Source organism: Gadus chalcogrammus, chromosome 21 (genome assembly GCF_026213295.1).
Source record: "Gadus chalcogrammus isolate NIFS_2021 chromosome 21, NIFS_Gcha_1.0, whole genome shotgun sequence".
Lineage (NCBI taxonomy): Eukaryota > Metazoa > Chordata > Actinopteri > Gadiformes > Gadidae > Gadus > Gadus chalcogrammus.
In genome coordinates this window covers 15,443,585-15,463,329 of record NC_079432.1, presented here as the reverse complement: position 1 = coordinate 15,463,329, position 19,745 = coordinate 15,443,585, and the positions used below count along the sequence as shown (strand labels likewise).

The 19,745-nt window shown below is 48.3% G+C and overlaps 2 protein-coding genes across 2 annotated transcripts; both read right to left on the bottom strand.

Moving 5' to 3' along the window:
* Positions 1-3,197: 3,197 nt before the first annotated feature.
* ckbb (creatine kinase, brain b) lies at positions 3,198-8,219 on the bottom strand. Its single transcript, XM_056581191.1, has 8 exons — positions 8,137-8,219; positions 7,232-7,435; positions 6,561-6,715; positions 6,312-6,444; positions 4,965-5,136; positions 4,365-4,488; positions 3,883-4,072; positions 3,198-3,679 (listed from the first exon to the last, which is right to left on the bottom strand). The coding sequence occupies exons 2-8, from the start codon at positions 7,422-7,424 to the stop codon at positions 3,501-3,503; spliced, it is 1,146 nt and encodes a 381-aa protein (XP_056437166.1). The 5' UTR covers positions 7,425-7,435; positions 8,137-8,219; the 3' UTR covers positions 3,198-3,500.
* Positions 8,220-9,517: 1,298 nt separating this feature from the next.
* Positions 9,518-18,657, bottom strand: LOC130374981 (photoreceptor outer segment membrane glycoprotein 2-like). Its single transcript, XM_056581965.1, has 5 exons — positions 18,077-18,657; positions 17,495-17,741; positions 16,892-17,094; positions 12,014-12,035; positions 9,518-9,631 (listed from the first exon to the last, which is right to left on the bottom strand). Exons 1-5 carry the CDS (start codon positions 18,655-18,657, stop codon positions 9,518-9,520), a joined length of 1,167 nt encoding a protein of 388 aa, XP_056437940.1.
* Between the last annotated feature and the right edge of the window lie 1,088 nt (positions 18,658-19,745).

Sequence of the window (19,745 nt, the reverse complement as noted above, 5' to 3'; positions counted from 1 at the left end):
CGAGCAGCACCGCGGGGATGTGAGGAAAGAACCGCAATTAATATTGACCGGGGATTTAATTTGAAATGGGGAATCGCCGACCGTCCGTGTCGCCTCTCGAGCTCGGGATGCTGCTGCTGTGCTGTTATGGCATTTCTATAGCAGCGCGAGAGTCACCGCCTGTGGACCTGCGCGCGGGCAGGTTGTTGACGCAACACCACCGCGTCACCTGCTGCCCGGCAGGTGGACGACATCTACAACCGAACCAGAATAAACGGATAATAAATCTATATCGCGTTTCATCAGGATTTAAATATATAAAATATATGAACAAATAACCATAATGTATTAGAGCGCCAAATAAAGGGCCAATAAGCACCGTTTCTATTTCAGGGTTTAAATTTATTAGCCGGTTCATAGCATTGCTGTTTATTTCGATTTTATTCATCACGTGTATTTTATTTATTTTATTCACATATTTATTTCCGTATTTACCTTTCAAAGAGAATTAATGTATCCATGACGTCATATATAAATGTTGCAATGAAGAGCCTTAGCCACGCCCCTTCCGCTGTCTCCTGTGGGACCTTGGTTGCGGTCGGGTGGTCCAAAAATTACGTCATATATTATTTTCTAACCTCTTTGCTTTGACCTTGATGTAAAACGTCATAAAGACATGGAAAGATGTGAAGGAGAATTCATAAAGACTTAAGAAAAGACCAACGCGGTGCAAAGATAATTTGACTGCACTTACACATGATTTATATAGCGCTTTTCTATGACTCAAAGTTGCTTGTCCCTGAGGGGCTGTGGTAGTAAAACAAACAACACACACATACAGCACTGACACACAGGTGGATTAGGGGGCGTGCTAAGAAAAGTCAGTAGAGAAAAGATGGGTCTTGAGGCGGGATTGGAAGACTGGGAGGGACTCTGAGTCTCTGATGTCTTCGGGGAGGGGGTTCCAGAGCCAAGGAGCTGCCCAGGTGATGGCTCTGTCCCCTAAACGGCGAAGGTTGGACTTGGGGGTTCAGAGAAGGCTGGCTGAGGTGGACCTGAGGGGCCGAGAGGGTGGAGGGGGAGAGGAGGACAGTGAGATATGGGGCAGCCAGTTGGTGGAGGGCTTTGGGGCTAGGACCAGGATCTTCACATTCATTTGGTGGGAGATAGGAAGCCAATGGAGGTCCTTTAGGTTGGGGGTGATGTGGTGCCAGGGTTTGGTGTGAGACTAGGAGTTGGGCGCGTGCATTCTGGAGTAGTTGTGACGAGGAGATGAAGGCGTGGATCAGTGTCTCAGCAGCAGGCCGGGAGAGAGAGAGAGAGAGAGAGAGAGAGAGAGAGAGAGAGAGAGAGAGAGAGAGAGAGAGAGAGAGAGAGAGAGAGAGAGAGAGAGAGAGAGAGAGAGAGAGAGAGAGAGAGAGAGAGAGGGGCAGATCTTTGCGATATTGCGAATGTGGTAAAAGGAGGATTTGAAAACTTGATGGATATGAGGTTCGAGGGAGAGGGTGGACTCAAGTATAACGCCAAGATTCATGCCTGGGAGGAAGGAGAGACAGGCGGTGGACGTTGTGGACGGGGTCGCCATGGTAAAACTACACTGTACCGAGGATGGACTTCTGAAAGCGCATCTTAGATACTTTGCATCGGGAATTCTAACAGTGCTGTTTCACACAGGCTGTATAAACATGGACAACACAGTGAAAAAATACTTCATAACTAGGCCTACCGTTTGAAATACAAATAAATAGAATAACATAGGCTAATAGTCTCAAAAAGGAAATAAAACGGTAGTTGTCACATTGATAACAGTTGTCACACTCCTGTCGACTCATAATTATGGACACTGATCCGAATTAGCTTGATTGAATGTAAAAAAAATTGATGTTTTGTTTTATAGAATGGAAGAATGGTGCGTTGTTTTGAATTATACTGCCGCAAGGAATTGTGGGACGGCATTATCTCCTTTCCTTTCGTAAATGGTCCAGTGTACCTATATGCTGAAGAAAATAACCCATGAATGGCGTGTGCCTCCCGTAGACCTACATCTTGCAGGATACTCCTTCCTATTGCTGGACCGGGGGTGTGGTCAAGCTCTACTTACTACAGGGTGCATCATGCTAACCTCTACCCTCGATCAACCAGAATACCTGGTTATTAAGTACCATCGAATAGTTTGCTTAAAAGATGTCCCTTTATAATGTTAAGATAATGTTAAAGGGGAAAAATACAGGCTAAATTTAAAACTGAAAATGAAACAAATGAATACAGAGACTTGAGCTTTTTTTTTTCAGATATTAAACACCTGTATTTATTAATTCATAGCGGTAAAGGGGTTAGGGTTACTTTGCAGCCTAACCATAGGATCCACTCTGTGTACCGGATTAAAGCATCTGCTCTCATTAGTTTCCATGTTAACATCTGCTCTGTGAGAGTGTTAGGTCTGCATTAGCAGTTAAGTATTCAGTACTATGAAGTAATGCAGTACTATAAAACCCCTCAGCAGTGCAGATAAACCCAATGACCCCCCTACCCGCCCCGACCACCTCCACCAATGCACACATTTACAGATACACACATGCACAAACACACCCACGCATACACCGATTAGGATCCTCCTCTCAAAAGCCCCTCCCACACCAAGCCACATCCAATCAGATTACAGCTTTGGTTGATGTGCTGAAACCAACGGAATCTAAAGGCCAACAGCTTTCTTCATCTCTAAAGCCAAACATGTGTTTCATTGGTAAAGCGCGTTGAGCTGCCGTCTGTTGGCTATGCTCCCAACGAACAGCTATGGTCCTTCTCTGTCGACCGCTTGAAACAACACTGAGGCTGAAATACCTGCATCGGAGTTTGACCGTTGCTCAAAACACATTAACAGTCAGAGATTAAGATAATATAACATAGCATATTAAAATATATAATATATGTCAGTAATTAAGATCGCCATGAGTGCAGACATTTTTTTATCAAGATTTATATTTGACAGCAGCTGAATGATACAGCCAGGTGTACAAAAGGGTTCCATTGACGGTGACCAGGGTTTACAACCAGTATATTTAATAAATATCATAAATATATGGCCTTTTAAGCATTCTGAGACTGTACCTGTGATTAGGGGTTATGCAAATAAAATTGAATTGAATATGCATCTCTGAGCCAGTAGCATGTCATTTCATATGTATGTAAAAAATAATAATAATAACACCAGGAGGTCATGGATTGGGCCAAAGACTTTATTTGAGGTGTTCATCCAACAACTACGTGAACAGAAGATAGAAAACCCCTCCAGAGCTGCTGTTGGAAGACGAAGCTATCGCAGGACAGAATGGAGTCTCCCTCTTGTACTTTACATTATTGGTTTCTGATATATATATTCATATATATAAATATATATATATACGAAGGAAGGGAGGGAGGGGTATAGGTGAATGACGTGAGGGGGGTGGTTGTTGTGGATGGGAGTGGGGTGGGGGTGGGGGGGCGGGGGATATAGGTCAAGGGTTATAGTGGGTCAGAGTTCACTTCTGCTCGGGCATGAGGTCGTCGATGGCCTGGCCGGCCTCCAGGCGCTTCTCCATGTCCACCATCAGTCGGACACCGTCCACCACCATCTGCACCAGCTCCACCTCCGAGAAGCCCAGCCGGTCGGCGTTGGAGATGTCGAAGACTCCGCCCACTGCGGCGGTGTCCACGCCACCTGAATGAGGAGGAGGAGGGGTTAGATGGATAGAGTCATCTTCCCTTAGGGTTAGGGCTAAGGCACCTTTCACTTAAGGGAGAGGTGTCAGGGACACGGTTAAGGTCCAAAGCCATCTAGTCATCTACTTCTAGGTTCAGGGGTTAAGGGCCATCTAGGGTTCAGGGTAAGTCCTTTAGCGTCATGCGGTTCAACGTATTTACCTGTTCCACGCTTCTGGAGCCTCAGCCTCTTGAGGACCTCTCCGAAGGACTCGTGCTTGCTGAGGTTGGGGATCTTGACGTGGACGCCGGCGCGCAGCCCGGTGCCCAGGTTGGAGGGGCAGGTGAGGACGTATCCCAGGTGCTCGTTCCACATGAACTCGTGTCCTCGGTCCTTGAACAGGGATTCGATCTGCAATAACATTGGAGGTGGTTTGGTTTTGAGCGTGCCGCTAAGAGAAGGCATGGGATTCTCCATGGCGCGAGGTATCTATTGGTTAAGAGGTTGCATCGTTCCTTTAACAGGAAGGCGCTGAGGGTAATGATGCGATTGGACGTAGGAATTATAGCAATGGGGAGTTAAAAACAAGTCTCTGTCATGGACATTTGTTTAAGGCAGGCGCTACAGAAATGAGTGGTGGCCTCAAATTGTATGTGTCCTTCTTAATCTTAACCTGATGAGGTTGAGGAGCAGGGGTTCGTACCTTTGTGAGGCCGGTGCAGAAGCGGTTGAAGACCTCCTTCATGTTGCCTCCCTTCTGCATGGAGATGACCCTGAGGTGGTCCTCCTCGTTGACCCAGACCAAGAAGGTCTTTCCCTCGTTGTGCCTGAGGAAACAGAACCGTGTCACTCTACTGAGCTCCAAGCCAATCCAGATCCCAGATTGCTGACTGACAGAGACTATATTTATTTAATGGTGCAATAAAAAATATTGAAAGATTTTTAAGACATGAATAAATGACCCAAAGTCCTAATGGTTCATAGCCACGAGCAAATGAGTGAGTTACTGCTTATCATTTAGTGATCCATAACTCATTACTTATGGAACTAATACTCATCATTCAGTGAATGACTAAACATTAATTATTGTACAACTAAATATAATTTAGTGAACTTCTCGTAAATCACGTAGTGTGGAGCGATACAAATAAGGTCACGGGAACATTGCTATTAAAGGTGGAGACGGGTTGACCCATGATGAAGCAGATTCACAAAACCTTTAGGAGTTGGGAGTCGCCTACAAACGACACCAGTGGCCGTACTGTCGGCCTGGGATGGGTCTCGTCGGTACCCTGGAACTCACCAGATGCCACGACCGTCGGGCCAGTCCCGGGCCATCCCGGAGGCCAGGAGCAGGGGGGAGACGGGCTTGTCGAACAGGAAGTGGTCGTCGATGAGCTGCTGCTGCTCCTCATCTGTCATGTTCTTCAGGGCGTAGTACGTTCCCTTCAGGTCCCCGTCCAGGACGTCCAGACCTGCGCGCAGCAAACCGCTGTTAAACCTTCAAACACACCGCTGTTGGGCGAGTCCATGGGGAATCGTTTATCACCCGTTGATGCAATGGACGACAACTTCACTTTTATTCTGCTTTAACTGTAACTGGTTTTTTTAGCCGACGGTTTGATCGAAAGAAACTGACAGTCAATACCGATACATGTGATTAAGGCACCGGTAGGGGTTGGAGGGAATCCTGCTTTATAGAATAACTACAGGTAGACTAAAGAGATTGCTGAACAAACCCAGTGCCTTTTGTCTGGATTTGGATCAAACCCCCTTCCCACCAGACTATAATAATAATAATAATAAATACAATTTATATAGCGCTTAATATGGTACTCTAAGACGCTTCAGACGCTATCCCTCTCCCAATTTTAACACTGGCATATGCAGTGGCCTGTAGAAATGGCTAGGCTGATATATCAATCATACATGTGGGTGGGGCATGTCATTGTGTGATAGGGTCGATTTTTAAATGCCTTCTAAAGGCTGATCCACATCTAACATGGCGATGAAATAGAGGTCCGTTTAATTAAAGTAATCATTTTGGCTGTGAAGTCTAGAAAGAATGGGCTACCTGCAGTATCTCAACGCACGACAGGGGGCAGCAAAGAGCATGACATTTATATCAAGAAGGCACAGCACGTGCACATTAATCCTTGGGTATTACGTAAAAGGATTTTCTCAGTGCCGTCTGTTACCTGCTAGGCTCTTATGGCCGTTAGTAGCCTATAAGCCCTCCAGCTTCCTATCTCTTCATGTTCTTTTCGACCTCGACCGAACTGTTAAACCTCCAATGAGTATTTTTGGCAGGCCCCTCCCTGTTTTGATTAAATCGTTTATTATTGAGCCTCATTGTTCTCATGTTGCGCAACTGGTCATTGCTACAGGGCCAAATGCATAAGCACCCTGAGACTCAATCAAAATACAATTTAATTAAAAAAAAATAAAAAAAAATACGAAGTCAATTCCAACACAACTCTTTCTTATTTTATATTATTTTGTAACTCAAATTCCCAATCTGTACTAGTGTTGAGGGGATCTTTCGATGGAATGTAAAACTGACTTTAGTAGGTGTTTGCGCCGGCAGGGGGCAGCAGCGGACCATTAATCATTGATGTGTGCGCATGAACGGAGAAGCGGAGCTACGCACTTTGGATGGAGAGGTCCTCGATGGCGCGTCTCTCCCCGCGGCTGCAGTGGGGCGGCAGGCAGAACCCGCGAACACTCCTCCCCGTCCTCACCCTGGAGCTCAGCACGTAGTTGGGATCCAAGTCGTCTCCGCCCTGCCGTGCGCCACACGCACGAACATCATATTAAAAAACGTGTGCGTGTGTATAGTGTGTGTTTCTGAGTCTATGCGCGTGCGATAGTGCGTGCGATTATGCGTCTGCGTGCGTACCTGCAGGTTGTCCGGGTTGATGTCGGTCTTGTGTTTGTCAGAGGGCTTGTACCCTCCGTGGCGGTCTTCGATCACGGGGTCCAGCAGCTCCTTGAACACCTCGTAGGTCTCCTCGTCTCCCGCCACGCAGCCCACCGTCATGATGAAGGGGTGGCCTGTTTTAGAAACATATCGTTGTTTATAATAACCTGTATGTAGTAACCCTCTCCAATGGTGCATGTTAAGACCAGTGACACTATAGCAGTCGTCCAATGTTATCAATGAGGTAGGCATTCTCCATATTCCATGCAGAACTTGTTCATATTGCCGGTAACAGGCCTATATTACGACGATGTCCGTGTCCTGCTTAAGGTCACGTGATCATCGACCCTGCAATGGAACTTTTACCAGTGCTCGTTCATTCCTCCACAAGATTCAAAATTAAATATCGAACCAATCCGCTTCGGACGGCCGAGCATAAGCCGCCGTGCGCGGGCTCACCGCTAGGGGGCGACCACAAGGTCACTGCTGGAGGCCCGCTGCGGTTTAAAGGCCTAGCGATGGACTTGGGTTTCCTCACGCGACCGAGAAAATACTGAGAAATCCGCAACTCAGTGACACGGCCTTTGACGGACCGATGGGACTGGGGGAGGAGATAGGATGGAGGGTCACGTGATGTGGGGCTTTTATACCTGGATTGTCGATGCCGGTCTGGATGACGTCATCCAGGGTGAAGCCGCTAGGCGTCTCTTTGTCCCGCAGGTTGGAGTAAATCTCCGGGGTGAGGATCTTGGCCATGTGGTTGTTGTGCTTGGTGAGGTCGGGGAACTCCTGGTCCGATGAGTAGTTCATCTTCAGCTTGTTGTGCGTGTTACCGAACGGCATGGTTGGTTCACCTGATGGGGGGGGGGGGAAATAACACAACGACACAATCACATACAAATACACACGCACAGCTCCACACGCACACACACAGCCGCTTAATGAGTCGTCCCAGGCTGGCACGCAGCGCCCTATAAAGCCGTCTGGAGGGATAAGGCAGCGGGACAAAGACTTATTATACAACACGGTGACGCAACCAGCCAGATAACGGTCGCTCAATAAAAAGCCCATTTAGCCTCAAATTAACCCTCTGTGCGCCGTCTCGATGGGTTAACATCCACCGTCTGCACGGGGGCGGATGGATGTTAACCAAAATCAGGCGTTAAGCCTTCGGTCCGCTGGTCAGATGATTTAAATAGGTGTGAGGTGGACTGATGTAGGAATGTCGAGGTGGGGATGCGGGATGGAGGCCTACTGCGGGTGTATCAACCTGGACAAGGTCGCCGGAATGCCGAGACGCAGTCCTGCACCGGAATCCAGACATCCCCCCCCTCCCCGCCCCCCCCAAAAAACAATCAGACAGCCGTCAAACGCGCAATGACGGACTATATTAAGCAATATCGCACTGTAGTCCTCCGTCTGTCAAGCATGCAAAATATGAACCGTTCATTTTGGTTCATTGTGCAGCGAAGGAGTCTCCGTGTGCGCGCCATAAGCGCTCTGCAAAAAAATACGCTCGACGACTAGAGCGCTTTAAAATCAAAGAAAAGCCTACCTGAAGACGCTTTTCTATGGGGAGAAAACAAGTCTTAGCAGCTTGGAGTGGAGCGAGAGTAAGCAGATCGACGTGAATACTGGTGTCCAGAATTAAGAAGCTTTGTTCGCTTTTATACTGAGCCGCAGCTCGCAGCTGATTGGCTCCTATTTCGAGTCCATTCATTCTATTGGAGACAGAAAGCGCAGCAGTCTCTCTACAACCCCCTCTCCCCCACTCCAACCCCATCCCCCCCACCCCCCATCTCTGGCTCACGGACAGATAGAGGTGATGAGGGAGGGGGTTGGGTGGGTGAGGGGGGGGGGGGGAGGGGAGAGGAGGGGGGAGCTAGTCTCTTAGTGACTTGACAAGTTTTCACCTGAAATTGTGGGGAGACAGAAAAACCTCAGATTCTAGCGGGGGATAAACGTGTTGGCGTGTCTCGCCTTGACTTCACTTCAGGACCGTGCGAGTGTGTTGTTTATGCCGGGACTTGTGTTTGTTTGTGTGTGTGTGTGTGTGTTTGTGTGAGTTTGACACAGACCGCCTGCTGAGATGATGCAGACAAGTGCTGTGTCTGTTGGACAGCTTTGCCCTGCAGGGCTCTCGGCCAATAGGATAATCTGAAGGGAGGAAGTGGAGGTTATAAGGCAAGGGGAAGCGCTGCAGTACATGTTGTGACATCATCGCTTTAATCCAAATCTCAACCCTGGGTCACTTCGTGCGGGACCTCTGGCAAAGGAGACAGACTGCGGTACTCATGTTGCACGCTACGTAGCACCACAGTGCTAACATAGTACCCCGATACCAAGGGTACTAGCACAGGGATACTCCATACAGGACCTCCTGCAGAGAAGCATCAATTGTAGTACTACAGTATAATCGCAGTACTATAACGTAGTGAAATGCTAGTACCACATTTCTAACATATAGCACCATGGTACTCCAGTCGTCCAGTACTGCTACAGTACACTCTGTGACCCGCTACAGCAGGACCTCCACACACACCTCCCTCCACCATCCTGCGACTATGAATAATTAATCCTGTGTGTGTGTGTGTGTGTGTGTGTGTGTGTGTGTGTGTGTGTGTGTGTGTGTGTGTGTGTGTGTGTGTGTGTGTGTGTGTGTGTGTGTGTGTGTGTGTGTGTGTGTGTGTGTGTGTGTTTGGTGCGTGTGGGTGTGTCTGTTTCTTTGTGTTTCTCAGAAACAGTCTTAATAATTATTAGCGATAATAACGATGGGTTTAGCATGTAATAGCCGTTCACGCTGGAATGTGAAATTCCAATTCATGAGAAATAGACCCAATGTGTATCGACTACATCGTCACTCGTTACGTTTCTTTACCAGTGTGATACGAGCGCTGGGCGTGGCTCTCTGCGGGTGCCTGAGGAGCACCACCGTATCACTGACCGTCCTGCACCCTCCTGGCCCCGCTGTCGTCCTCCAACTGGACTATTTTAAACACGGGGCCTCGGAGCTGGACCGTGGACCGTTTTCCCTGACAGGAACTCCTTTCCTATTGGCCGAAGGGCTGAGGATCCTGTGAGTGTGGAACCACTGGGACGAGGGCCAAGTAGAGATGCTGTGCAGGTGATCATGTGACACCCAGTGATGACTTAACTCGATGTTGAAAAAACTGCATAGCAGCAGAACATCTCAATCGATCTGCTACGGCTAAATGGTTGATTTTGTGCTCCAGATTTGGAATGCACTAACAAGAAAAACGTAAAAATAAATCAGAGTGTGCCATTTTACCGTTAATGTTGGCCAACTGCTGAGAACTGTTTGTTTAAACAGTCTCTCCAGTGGGCTGATGGAATCAATGGGATGACGTGACAGAACGCCCTCTATAGAGGACGGTTCCCCTCCATAGAGGACGGTTCCTGACTGCCGCAGCCAGGGGTAACCGGCCCCAGAACTCAGGGCTCAGAACAGCAGCACAACACACCGGGCCTGCCAAACCACCGCCATTCAGAACCTCTCCTTCCTGCCCTGGTCACACACACACAGACACACTCACAGACACACACACAGACACACAGACACAAACACACGAAGCCCCTCCCCCAAGTCTCATTCACCCAAAGCCTAATTTGCATATGAAGCCCATTTATTAATGAAACACAAGACGCTGTTGTTGACCAGAGAAACTCTCACGGTTTCTCTCTCTCTCTCTCTCTCTCTCTCTCTCTCTCTCTCTCTCTCTCTCTCTCTCTCTCTCTCTCTCTCTCTCTCTCTCTCTCTCTCTCTCTCTCTCTCTGTCTCTGTGTCTCTTCCTCAGAGAGATGACCACTGTAATTAGACAAATTAATCCATCAGTTTGATTCCCTCATATTTTTTTCATGTTACTGGTGTTTCTAATATTTGTGTATATCGATTGACCTTCACATTGTTTTATGCCAATCAATGTTTGCTTTGGCAATAGAAAGAGTTGTAGTCATGCCAATAATTCAGCCAAATGAAGAGCATCCACTCTGCTACAGTAAGCTGATTGTTTTATGGCCAAACACCGTGATGTATTTAGCCCTGTGTTAGTTTGGTCCAGACTAATTGTGTAGATCTCTGTCTTCTGGGGCTGATGCTGTGATGAGACTAAACCCGGGAAATGAGGGTCAGGACCAACTGAGTGAGGGGATTGTGTTTTTTTGCTTGACGGGCTCTTTTGGCTCTGCAGGCTGTCAAATTGATATTAGCATTGGTCGTTGTTTTTTAGGTGGTTGCATAAAAACAAGAATCATATTTTTTGGATTGAATGATCAGTGGGTTTCTAATTTCACCCTGCATGCATTGTCTGTGGCTCTCCTCGGGACTCGTAAGAGGATCTGCCGGAACGCTGCACCCAGGGATTGACTTGGAGGCTCGTCCGATGGCCTGCGAGCGTTCTCTGTAAGTTCATTCACAGCAGCATTGATATTTGCAGTGGAAGTAATCTATCTTTTGGCAAACTAGTTGTAATGGGTGGGGCTGGATGTGTCTATGTGTGTAGTAGCCTATTTGTGTTTAACTAATGTTTGCTTGATTCCCTGAGAATATTTTAGTCTTTTTAACGTTTCCTGCCATGGTCCAGGTCTTTCTAGATCTGCTTTTATAGGTCTGGTAGTACCGCTCCAGTAGGTCTGGTAGTAGTATAGGACCGCTCCAGTAGGTCTGGTAGTAGTATAGTACCGCTCCAGTAGGTCTGGTAGTAGTATAGTACCGCTCCAGTAGGTCTGGTAGTAGTATAGTACCGCTCCAGTAGGTCTGGTAGTAGTATAGTACCGCTCCAGTAGGTCTGGTAGTAGTATAGTACCGCTCCAGTAGGTCTGGTAGTAGTATAGTACCGCTCCAGTAGGTCTGGTAGTAGTATAGGACCGTTCCAGTAGGTCTGGTAGTAGTATAGTACCGCTCCAGTAGGTCTGGTAGTAGTATAGTACCGCTCCAGTAGGTCTGGTAGTAGTATAGTACCGCTCCAGTAGGTCTGGTAGTAGTATAGTACTGCTCTAGTAGGTCTGGTAGTAGGTCTGGTTATAAGTCCCTAGTAGGTACAGGTCTTTATGTTGACCCGGTAGGATAGGAGGCAGCAGAATCAGGTCATCTGCGTAGAGGAGGTGTTTAATCTCTCGTGTACGGCGTAGGCCAGCAGCTGTTGACTCTCCTTAGTGCGGTTGCCAGTTCATAAATATACATTCGAACAACCTTCCTCCCCCTCCGCTCCTCTCCTTTCCTCTCCTCTCTTCCTCTTATCCTTTCCTCTTCTGCAGGATGGATTTGTCATTGCCGTGCTCTCTTGGTTTCCGTGGTAACAACAGCCCGCTGTGACTGCTGAGTGCTGGAGCCAGTTTGGACCGGTCGGTCGCTGTGTGGGGGGAAGGGGGAGGGGAGGGAAGGGGGAGTGGTAGGGCGAGCGAGTGAGAGTCACCGTATAGTGGCTCTGAGAGGTGCTCAGGGCTCGCGAGCATTTAATTGTCTGACGTTATATAATATTACATAACCCGACGCCCGGAGCCAAGAAGACACTCATACAGGGGGAAGTGCCTCGGAGAATGGCCCTAGGCCCCCTGTGGCGGACATTACAGGAGTCAGTGGGGCATGTCTTTGACGGAAGAATATTGTGATGTCTGTGTGTGTGTGCGTGTGTATCTTACAGTAGAAGACTGTATGTGTGTGCGTTGTGTGCATGTCTGTGTGTGTGTTTGTTTCCATAGAAGACTGTGGTGTCTGATCACAGACCTGATCCTAAAACCTATCCCGAAACCTAATCATAGATGCCCCAGCATGCACACACAAACAAAGTTGCACTCATGTACGTGCCCACGAGCACACACACACACACACACACACACACACACACACACACACACACACACACACACACACACACACACACACACACACACACACACACACACACACACACACACACACACACACACACACACACACACACACACACACACACAAACACAAACACACATGCACCAGCCTCATCGAGCGTCAAGCCTTTATACCACCTCTGATTTATTCATCAAGCCCCGCCCCTCACACACTAGCCCCCCCTCCCGTCTCGCCCCTGCGCCAGCCTCCTGCTGCTCCCATTGGCCTAGAGATATCAACAGGGCTCAGCAGGTCTGCAGCCTCACTGAGCGTGCTCACATGGAGCCACACGCATCGCTAACCCTAGCTGCTAACTTAGCCGCTAGTAAGCAGTCAGGCGGACACTCAGCCAGGCTGGAAGGGGGGGGGGGGGGGGGGGGGAGCGAGGCTAAACGTGGAATGCTAAAAGCCAACCCTTGTTGTTTAACAAATAATACTGTGTGCTACAAAATGTAAAAAAAAATGCTTAAATTGCCACAGGGTAGGGAAATCTCAAAGACATCTCGGGGATCTCTTCATTATATTTCCCCTACATGTGTTATCTCGGAAAGAGTTAAAGTAACTGAAGTATTGTTAATAGTAGAGTAATATTAGTCATGCCGGTAATGTTAGCAACTGCAGTAAGCTTTAGGGTATCAATGGGCCTTGGTCACATAGCATCTATCTTAGATTTGTGCATTTGATTCTCCCACCAAGCTAGCATTTAAAGCCAAGATGGCCGCTAGGTGAATATAAAATCCCATGCTAACAATGCTAGCTAGCATAGAGATTAGTGGCACTGAGCCGGGGGACACTGTGATCGTCGATACCCTCTGCTGTCTGGGAGCGTCCGGGGAGGGCTCAACCAAACAGGAAGAGTGGGATTGGCCAGGTAGAAGGTGCAGAGCTTAAACGGTCGGGAATGGCGGACCTTAACACAGGAAGGGCTGAGATTAAAGAGTCACGCACAGGGTTGCTGAGGTTGTTGTAAACGGGCGTGGCTAACAGCAATAGGAAATAGGAGGGGCGTAAAGTAAAAGGTAGATTTGACATAAATACAACCTGAAACAACAAAAAAATATTAATCATGTTATTTAACCGAGGAGGAGTGGATAGAGGAATGGAAGGAGGAGAAACAGAGAGGGGACAGGAGGGAAGGAGAGGTCGGAAGGCAGAGAGGATACGTAGGAGGGAGATGAGGGAGACAAGATGAAAGGAGATGAGAGAGGCAGAGTAGGAGAGGTGAAGAAAGGAGGATAGAGGAGGTGTGTGTCAGCAAGAAATGTAAGAAGCTGACTTTGTACGTGTGTGTGTTTGTGTGTGTCTATGTAAGTGATGAGCATGTGCCTTTGCATGTTTTTTTTTGTGCTCATGAGAGTATGTATGAGTGTGTGTGTGTGTGTGTGTGTGTGTGATTGTTCTGAATGTCCTCAGCATCATTAGCATATTTGGAACAGAGCCATTCCCTGGTCTCCATGACGACAAGGTCATCACTTCCGCGGTGAAATGCACGTTGTAATGACCTTTGACCTACGGTCCTACGTAACCACAGGATGCAGTGAACCTGTTTTCTCCAAGAGCCATTGTGACCTTGCAGCCAATCAGATGAAGGAGGCAGACCCAGTCACAGAGGTTACAGGGGTACCAAGATTACCCAAGGTACCATTCAGCATACTTATTTGTTGTGTGTTTTTTGTTTGTGTGTGTTTGTGTGTGCCTGCGTGCATGTGTTGGCTTGCGTGTGAATGTGTGTGTGTGTGTGTGTGTGTGTGTGTGTGTGTGTGTGTGTGTGTGTGTGTGTATGTGTGTGTGTGTGTGTGTGTGTGTGTGTGTGTGTGTGTGTGTGTGTGTGTGTGTGTGTGTGTGTGTGTGTAAGTGTGTGTGTGTGTGTGTGTGTGTGTGTGTGCGTGTGTGTGTGTTTGTGTGTGTGTGTGTGTGTGTGTGTGTGTGTGGTTGGCTGTGTCATGCACCTGATTACGTAACTGTTCACAGGAGAGAGAGAGAGAGGGAGAGAGAGAGAGAGAGAGAGAGAGAGAGAGAGAGAGAGAGAGAGAGAGAGAAGGGAGAGGGATTAACTATCATATCCTGACCATTTCCACTAGCAATTATTTTTTACTATACATTATATATATATAATATACATTCTATATTCAACAATGTATACATTTATTAAATTAAATGAATTAATTGTTCCTCTATATAGTGAACAATTTTCCACTTATTTATTTATTTACTTGTTTGAAATGCCGAAAACGCTCCTCTAAATTTGAATTGGAAATGAGAGAGAGGTGAGAGATATAGTGAGGGTGGGGGGGGGTGAGGGGGGGGAGTGACAGGGAGAAGAGAGAGTGTGACATGCACACATGCACAAAACACTGTTTAGCTGATGTGTTTACCAAGCATTCCAGTGGCGCTGCCTATTGAGTTGCTATGGTGACAGAGGCATGAAGATGATTTGACCTGACAGTCCATCCCCAGCTGGTCACCCCCTGGTGGTGGTGAGGAAGACGATGATGGTGGTGGTGAGTATGATCATGTTGAAGGTGGCAGTGCTGGTGATGATGCTGACGATGACGATAAATTGATGAAGGGGATGATGATTATAATGACACTAGAGTGTGCTATTGCAAACAGGAGGCTCTATGCTGTCCCCATCGTTTATGTTACATTGTTATATGCTCTCATATGCCAATAAATAGAGTTGGATTACATTGAGAGCCGGAGAAAAACAGAAACATAGACAGATGGAGGAAAAGAGCGAGAGACTGCCCGAAACAGATGGAGAGAGAGAGAGAGAGAGAGAGAGAGAGAGAGAGAGAGAGAGAGAAATAGAGGTTAGTGTCTCCTTGCTATATAAATGGAGGCCTTCTGTCCTTGAACAGGATTTTTCTGCTCAGCCACGCCAATGCTCTGTGTGTGTGTGTGTGTGTGTGTGTGTGTGTGTGTGTGTGTGTGTGTGTGTGTGTGTGTGTGTGTGTGTGTGTGTGTGTGTGTGTGTGTGTGTGTGTGTGTGTGTGTGTGTGTGTGTGTGTCTGTATGTCTGTGTGTGTGTGTATAATTGTATAGATCACATATTAATAACTGACGGGAAGGGTTCCGATTGGCTGTTTCCTATCCATCCCTGGTTGGCTGCAGTCTGTATAAGAGGCGGGGTATATGTTTGTTACGTAACTGTTTTATGTTTTAAAACAGCTCCGTAACGCTATGCTTTGTGGTTAACGCTAGGCTTTCAACTGAAAAAAGGGGGTGGGGGAGTTAGGGATGAGGGGTAAACTAGGACATAGAAACCACGTGATGGTAACTATGACAACAGCCTTAGGCAGAGAGAAGAGGAGAAGTGGTGTGTGAGGTGTGTGTTAATGCCCCCCTCTCTCATCCCCAGACTCTGCCGCTGCATACTCTCCAGTACCTCTCGCTGCCACTAGAGGGAGACAGAGGCTTCCAGTCAGAATAGAACCTGAGACAATGGAGACGTTTGGAGGCTTTATGTATTCTTAAGGACCAAAGCTGAGTCTACGTCGGTGCTGCAGTGGGAGCTATTCATCATCTCTTCTGTGTTTATGTTGCCATGTTAAAACATCATATTAGGACCAATTACAGATAAGCAGAGATCCAGTACAAACCACCACAGAGCCAGTATAAACCAGGACAGACCCAGTACAAACCACTACAGAGCCAGTACAAATTGGTACAGACACAGTATGAACCATTATAGACCCCCTACACAGCCAGTCCAAGCAGTTTTACAAGCAGAGTGTTTTTATTAAGGAAGCCCTTGGCATCTTGTTGTGGGCAGAGGCACAAGACAGACCAGACAGAAGGCGAACAGAGAAGAGGAGGCGGCTGGCGCCCTGATCTCTGAAAATAGAACCCAGAGAATATGTTCTTAATCTCCACCTACAAATATAAACGGCAGAAGATCCCAGCTCAGTTCAGTGTGGATCTTAATGAAAGAGACATGACACAAAACACTAACAAGGTTGTTTTCCGAGGCCCTCCTGTCGAACCATACGATCACCATACAACCTGATGTCAACGGTCTTGTGGTCATGTGGTCACGGTGTCTGAGGCCACGCCCCCTTGGCTCTGATGCTACCAACAGCACCTGGACACCCTCTGCTCTTCCTGGGGTCTAGCCGTCGGCCATACTGTAGTTCTTCACTTCGCCAGGCCAAGGAGCACCGCAGTGGGCTTTGATGCTCAAGGGCACTTGAGTTCAAGTCGGTTTCAACCAGAGACCTCATGATGTGAGGTAATGGTGCACGCAAAGGTGTGTTTGAGACAGGGAGTCCTCCTGACTCACGGGCACCGTTTGCATCGTTGTAATGCTGCTGTTTGTGACGAGCGCGTGCACACGTGTGGTCAGAGAGGGAGGTGCCGAGTCTGGTCCTTCCTCCTCACGGTGACCTCCGACGTCGTGGGCTCCCCCTGGCTCTCCTGCGACCTGGGGACGTTGATGTTGGGGTCCTCGTCGTCGTCCACGTTGTAGCACTTGCCCAGGTTCTTGATGACGTTGAGGTTCCAGCGGGCCGTCTCAGCCAGGCTGTTCTCCAGGATCCAGCCGTCTGACTCTGAGTCCAGGTCCCCCAGGAGGAGCAGGTTCTCCATGGCCGTCTGAAGGTACCGCACGCCCGTCAGGACCAGCAGCTGTAGGGAACAGAGCCCACTGCTCTACGAGGGGTAGGGCCTCCATGCACTTTCCCGGCAAGGGGATACATGGTGACCCAATCCTCAGATACAACCCCCAGATATAGTCCTCAATGTCAGCAGTTATACCCTGAGGCATCCTTGTGCAAGATGCATACGAACCCCTACCTGCTCCTCGATAGAAATGGGCATGAAATGAACAGGTAGGGTCAGGGCATCTTGCTCAAAGCATGCCTGAGCGTGGACAGCGGCCATCGGGGTTCAAACAAAGAACAATCTTGCCCCTATATAAATATAACTAATACAGATACACATTACTTCATTGATCCCGGAGGAAATTTCATAAAAAGACGGATGGACGGGTGTATAGCTATAAAGAGTCAAAGAGACAGCCTGGTACCTCAAACAGCCATATGAGGAGGACTATGAGGCCGGTGGACTGCAGGATGCCGGTGTAGTGCTCCAGCAGCACCTGTCTGCAGCCCCGCGTCCACAGGTTGAGGCGGTCCGTCTGGTGGCGGTAGCTGAAGTGGGCCGAGTTGTTGGTGAGCTGGTGCTGGATGCAGGGCCGCGGCGAGAAGGTGTTACAGCAGCTGAACGGAACGCCGTCCATCAGGTACTTGCCCTCCACGTTGCTCCTCAAGCGACTGCAATGAAGCCAAAACACAGCAACCCCTGTGTATGTTATGTACTATTTGGTCATTCAGCAGACCCTTTAAAACCGAGTAGTGACCCTCTTGCCCCACTCATACCCAGTTTAAGTTATGTAGAATAAAACCTAATAGATTCTAGGCTGCTAAAACCGTAGTAGAACCCAGTAGAGTCTCGACCGCTAGGAACCCAGTGGAACCTAAATACTTTGAAACACCACTGATACCACTGGTACTGGTAGAACCCAGTAAAGTCCAGTAGAACCTGGTAGACTCTAGACTACTGCTACCAAGTGGCACCCAGTACAGTCCACATCCAACCCAACACTTACTCCAGGACGCGGGGGCTGGTCATGTCCAGGTATCGATTGCTGACCCACTGGACGGCGAACCAGTCTTTGTACCCGGCGTTCCCGCAGCACTCGAACTGGATCTGGAGCAGGTCCAGCGTGCGCTTCAGGTAGCACCGTCCAGGTGTGTCGGTGTCCTTGTAGTACCGCATTGCGCCGCGCAGGCCCATCTGCAGGGAGTCTTCCAGCTGGCTGCGCATGCTGTAGCACAGGAGCGCCCCCACCAGCACGCAGAAGGTGAAGCAGAAGGTGCAGACGATGTAGGGCAGCATCACCAGCTTCCAGCGGGTGAACTTGGCCCCGTCCACGCAGTCGTAGCAGATCTTCCCGCCCAGGAAGTTAATGCAGCAGGCGACCAGGCCCGTGGCGATGAGCATGTGAGGCACGTACAGGATGTCCTGGTCTGACATCACGTCCCTTTGCTTCTGGATCTCCACCTTGATGAACAGGCCCAGGCTGAAGATGATGACGCCTGTCACCACGGAGATCCAGTTCAGCATCCATAGCACCTTGGCCAGCAGGTCCCTCTCTTCCCTCGTGAAGGTCACCTTGCCGACGGCCATGATGTTGTGTGGTTGCTATGGTGTTGTGTTGTTGCTTTGTTGTTCTGGGGTTAATCGGGTGTCGTTCTGTGGTTGCTATGGTGTTGTGTTGTTGCTATGTTGTTCTGGGGTTAATCGGGTGTCGTTTTGTGGTAGCTATGGTGTTGAGTGGTTGCAATTTAGTTTATCGGTTGCTATGTTTCAGTGCAGTTGCTATGTCCCAGTTTGGTTTATTTGTCATAGTGTTGTTTTGTGGTAGTTTTTTGGTTGCTATGGTGTTCATTAGTTCCTGTTTTGTGATTGATATGTTGATGTATGGTTGCTAAAGGATGGTGTGGTTGCTAGGTTACAGTGCAGTTCCAATGTTACAGTGTGGTTGATGTGTTATGGTCTGGTTGCTATGTTACAGTGTGGTTGATGTGTTATGGTGTGGTTGCTATGTTACAGTTTGTTTGCTATGTTACAGCCTGGTTGCTAGGTTACAGTCTGGTTGCTATTTCAATGTGTGGTTGCTATGTTACAGTCTGGTTGCTATGTTACAGTATGGTTGCTATTTCACTGTGCGATTGCTATGTTACAGTCTGGTTGCTATGTTACAGTGCGGTTGCTATGTTACAGTCTGGTTGCTATGTTGCAGTGTTGTTGCTATGTTGCAGTTTGGTTGCTATGTTACAGTGCGGCTGCTATGTTACAGTGCGGCTGCTATGTTACAGTGCGGTTGCTATGCTGCGGTGTTGGAGTCCTCTCATTCAGGGCTGCTCCTCCTGCTCCACCAGGAGTTCATCCTGGGGCAAGAGGGAGCTATAGCGAGCTACAGCAGCGGCTAAAGATGTAGGGCCTCTTGCTTTCTCCTTAAGGAGCTTAGACACCAAGGGTTATTCCTGGCACCTCTCCTGCCTCCTTTCCTCCAGCAGAGAGGCTAACCTGGAGGCATCGGCAAACAACACACAACCAACAAAATCACTTCTGGAAAACTAACAGACTCACTCGTCAGCAAACAAAATGAAGACGTGCTCGACCTCGTACTCATACGTGGAATGATTATTGGAGGTCGGACGTTGTAAACATAAATAAAATTGAAAATAGGATCTATTTGCAAGATAGCATCC

Coding starts and splice junctions, on each gene's coding strand:
- ckbb (XM_056581191.1), bottom strand. CDS start 7,424: ATGCCGTTCGGTAACACGCACAACAAGCTGAAGATGAACTACTCATCG. Junction 6,716..7,231: donor GACCGGCATCGACAATCCAG/GTATAAAAGCCC, acceptor TTTCTAAAACAG/GCCACCCCTTCATCATGACG. Junction 3,680..3,882: donor GCTCCAGAAGCGTGGAACAG/GTAAATACGTTG, acceptor CTCCTCATTCAG/GTGGCGTGGACACCGCCGCA.
- LOC130374981 (XM_056581965.1), bottom strand. CDS start 18,657: ATGGCCGTCGGCAAGGTGACCTTCACGAGGGAAGAGAGGGACCTGCTG. Junction 17,095..17,494: donor TCCTCATATGGCTGTTTGAG/GTACCAGGCTGT, acceptor TGTTCCCTACAG/CTGCTGGTCCTGACGGGCGT. Junction 12,036..16,891: donor CCCAACATCAACGTCCCCAG/GTCGCAGGAGAG, acceptor GCGAGCCCTGAG/CACCTCTCAGAGCCACTATA.